Source organism: Lipotes vexillifer, unplaced genomic scaffold, assembly GCF_000442215.2.
Source record: "Lipotes vexillifer unplaced genomic scaffold, Lipotes_vexillifer_v1.1 scaffold422, whole genome shotgun sequence".
Lineage (NCBI taxonomy): Eukaryota > Metazoa > Chordata > Mammalia > Artiodactyla > Lipotidae > Lipotes > Lipotes vexillifer.
The window spans coordinates 89026-91567 of NW_006779087.1; the positions used below are offsets into that span (position 1 = coordinate 89026).

Here is a 2542-nt window from a genome sequence, read left to right on the forward strand (position 1 = left end):
CTCTTTCTTGTATTATAATTATTTATTAATGTCTATCTTATCTTTCCTACGAGTCCTTGAGGCAACAGATGCTTTTAGCCAAATGTAGTACCCCTCCATAGTTTTTTAATATGCTCAGTGATCAATAAATGTTCGTTGAATTGAACTGATGCAGAAAGTAATCTGTACCTTTGAGTTATTATAAGTTCAGCCTATTTCCTCTTTAGCAGAGATGAAGGTGGCTATAACCCATGGCCATGTCCACCTACTCACCCTATTTCCTCCCTCTCCCTCCAGGAAGAAAATACAGCCGGCCACTCAAAATCAGGCCCTTTATTCAGGATAGAGGTAGAATCCACTGTTGTAATGAAAGTGCCACTGGGGGCACTGAGCAAGGGTCAAAAGTCCAGAGCACCAGTCACTCATCCCTGGAGAATAGTCCTTGCAAGAGCCCAATGGTGTCACTACAGGGCTCAGGGCTCAGAAACAAATTAGCTTCAAGGGGGTACAAAGAAGCAAAACAAGGTAGCCATAGGGAAGAGGAGTTCCAGGAACATAAAGAGGGCAGAAGCAGCAAAGACAGCAGGTGTTCACCACTCCTCGCAGCGCCACTGATCCAGCTTCTCAAAACAGAGTGCTTTATGGGCCAACCTGATCATGAAGAAAGAGACAAGGCAAGTTGACTGGCCGGATCTTAGTCCAAACTTCCATCTAGCTTTATCCCCAGGAGGGACGAGGTGGAAGAGTATGGGTGAAAATTACACTTTCCTAGCCAGACGGCAAGGGACACTGAGCCACCTAGTGGAGTAAGGTCCATTTTTTTTAACTCCAAGAAAATTGTAGGGCAGTGGTACAAAGGGCTTGCTTTAGAATTAAATATTCAAATCCTGGGTCTCAGCCCTCTATTAGGGAACACTTGTTAGGAAAATTGCTAAACAGGAGTGGAGTGAGTGAGGCTTGAAAATTGAAAACCTGAGTCTGCTTGATGAGTTTTCTTTTGAAGACTACATTCTAGCTTAAAAGACCAGAAAATAGAGAGAAAGGGGAATGATGCTGGGACTAAAGGGGTGAGAAGGAGGAGGAGAAGGGTAAAGTAGAAGGTAGAATGGGGACTCACCAGTAGTTAATTCCTACATTATCCAGAATCTTCTTGACACACATAATGTCATCAGTAAGGTCATCATCCAGGAGCTCTGGCAGGAGTTACAGGGGGAAAAATGAGAGAGCTAAGTGTTACCCAGAAAGGTAATGAGTTTCCCTCTTGCCTGGTCCTTCTCTGATCTAGAGGCTTATGCCTGTTGCCTTTCTATATGAGAAATCCAGTACAGTAATGCCTCCCCCTAGGTAAGGACTCCCTTCGCTTCTCTGGGGGCATCTCTAGAAGAATTATCAACTTCATCAACTGACTTACTCTGAAAATGCAGGGTATTAGACTTCGAGATCCCCAAACAGCTCAGATCATCCACCTGTGAACTTTAAGGGACTGTCTGGGGATTTGGTGATAATGAAAACTTCTAACAGCCTCTTACTCAGTACTATCAATTGAAGTCCCACAGTTGATGTGGCGTCCAAGGCAGTGAAGTTAGAGGTGCGCTTGACGCCAAAAAGGGAGATTATCCCAGGAGTAGGCTCCAAAAACACACAGGAACATAGTAAAAGTGGTTACTCACTGTCACAGGAGATGCCACAGATGTCCCTTGAGTGAGGGATCTGGTTGTCTCTGCACCAAATTTTATTATTGATCTGGAAGAGGCCATATTCTGTGCTGCCATTGTTATTTACTATGGTTTGTGTGTCACAACCACTAGTATGAAATACGGTACAGACCCCTGAAAGAAAGATGAAAAGGAGATATCACAGGGATGTCCACATATAGCATAAATGTGGACAGACAGAAAAAGGCTCTCCAGCCAATCTCCAAATACAGCCAAGCACAGAGTATCTTGATAAGATTAAGAGTTCCAAAAAACAATCAGACAATGGGAGAAAGGAGAGATAGGTGAATAAATGTAATAAGAGAGTAAACAGATGAGCAGATAAGAGGATTATTAGATAATTGAGTTAAAAGTAGAGAAAAAAAGAAGAGGAAGAGAAGGGTGGGGAAGACAGAAGAAGATGAAGTAAGGAACAAAGCAAGATAGCAGGGAACTCACATTCAGGCAAAGTGACGCCTCCATAGCCATCCAGGTCTTTCAGCCTCTGGAACAACTCACATTTTGTTAATTGTTCGGCCTGGATGGCATGGAACAGGATGCCCACCAAGAGCAGAGAGACAAAGGACATCATTTTGGCTGCTCCCAAGATTCTGAAATGGGGTCACCACACAACTTCACCTCCTTTTATTTGTGGAGAAAGCCTCAGGGGTCCTGGCATCAAGCCCTACATCCAGGAAGAGGATGAAGAGAGACTGGTCATGCCAACAAAGAAACATTTAGCCTGCCAGCTGCCTTCCGTAATTTCACCCTATTATTCCTTTCCTTCCCAGAATCTCTAGACCATACTAGGTATTGTTACCTGTCCAGAGAGAGTTACAAGCATGATCCTGTTTCCCATTTGGCTTTGT

At 43.9% G+C, this 2542-nt stretch overlaps 1 protein-coding gene across 1 annotated transcript; it reads right to left on the reverse strand.

The window, feature by feature from the left end:
- Positions 1–297: 297 nt before the first annotated feature.
- LALBA (lactalbumin alpha) lies at positions 298–2285 on the reverse strand. Its single transcript, XM_007452228.1, has 4 exons — positions 2133–2285; positions 1650–1808; positions 1097–1172; positions 298–630 (listed from the first exon to the last, which is right to left on the reverse strand). The coding sequence occupies exons 1-4, from the start codon at positions 2263–2265 to the stop codon at positions 570–572; spliced, it is 429 nt and encodes a 142-aa protein (XP_007452290.1). The 5' UTR covers positions 2266–2285; the 3' UTR covers positions 298–569.
- Between the last annotated feature and the right edge of the window lie 257 nt (positions 2286–2542).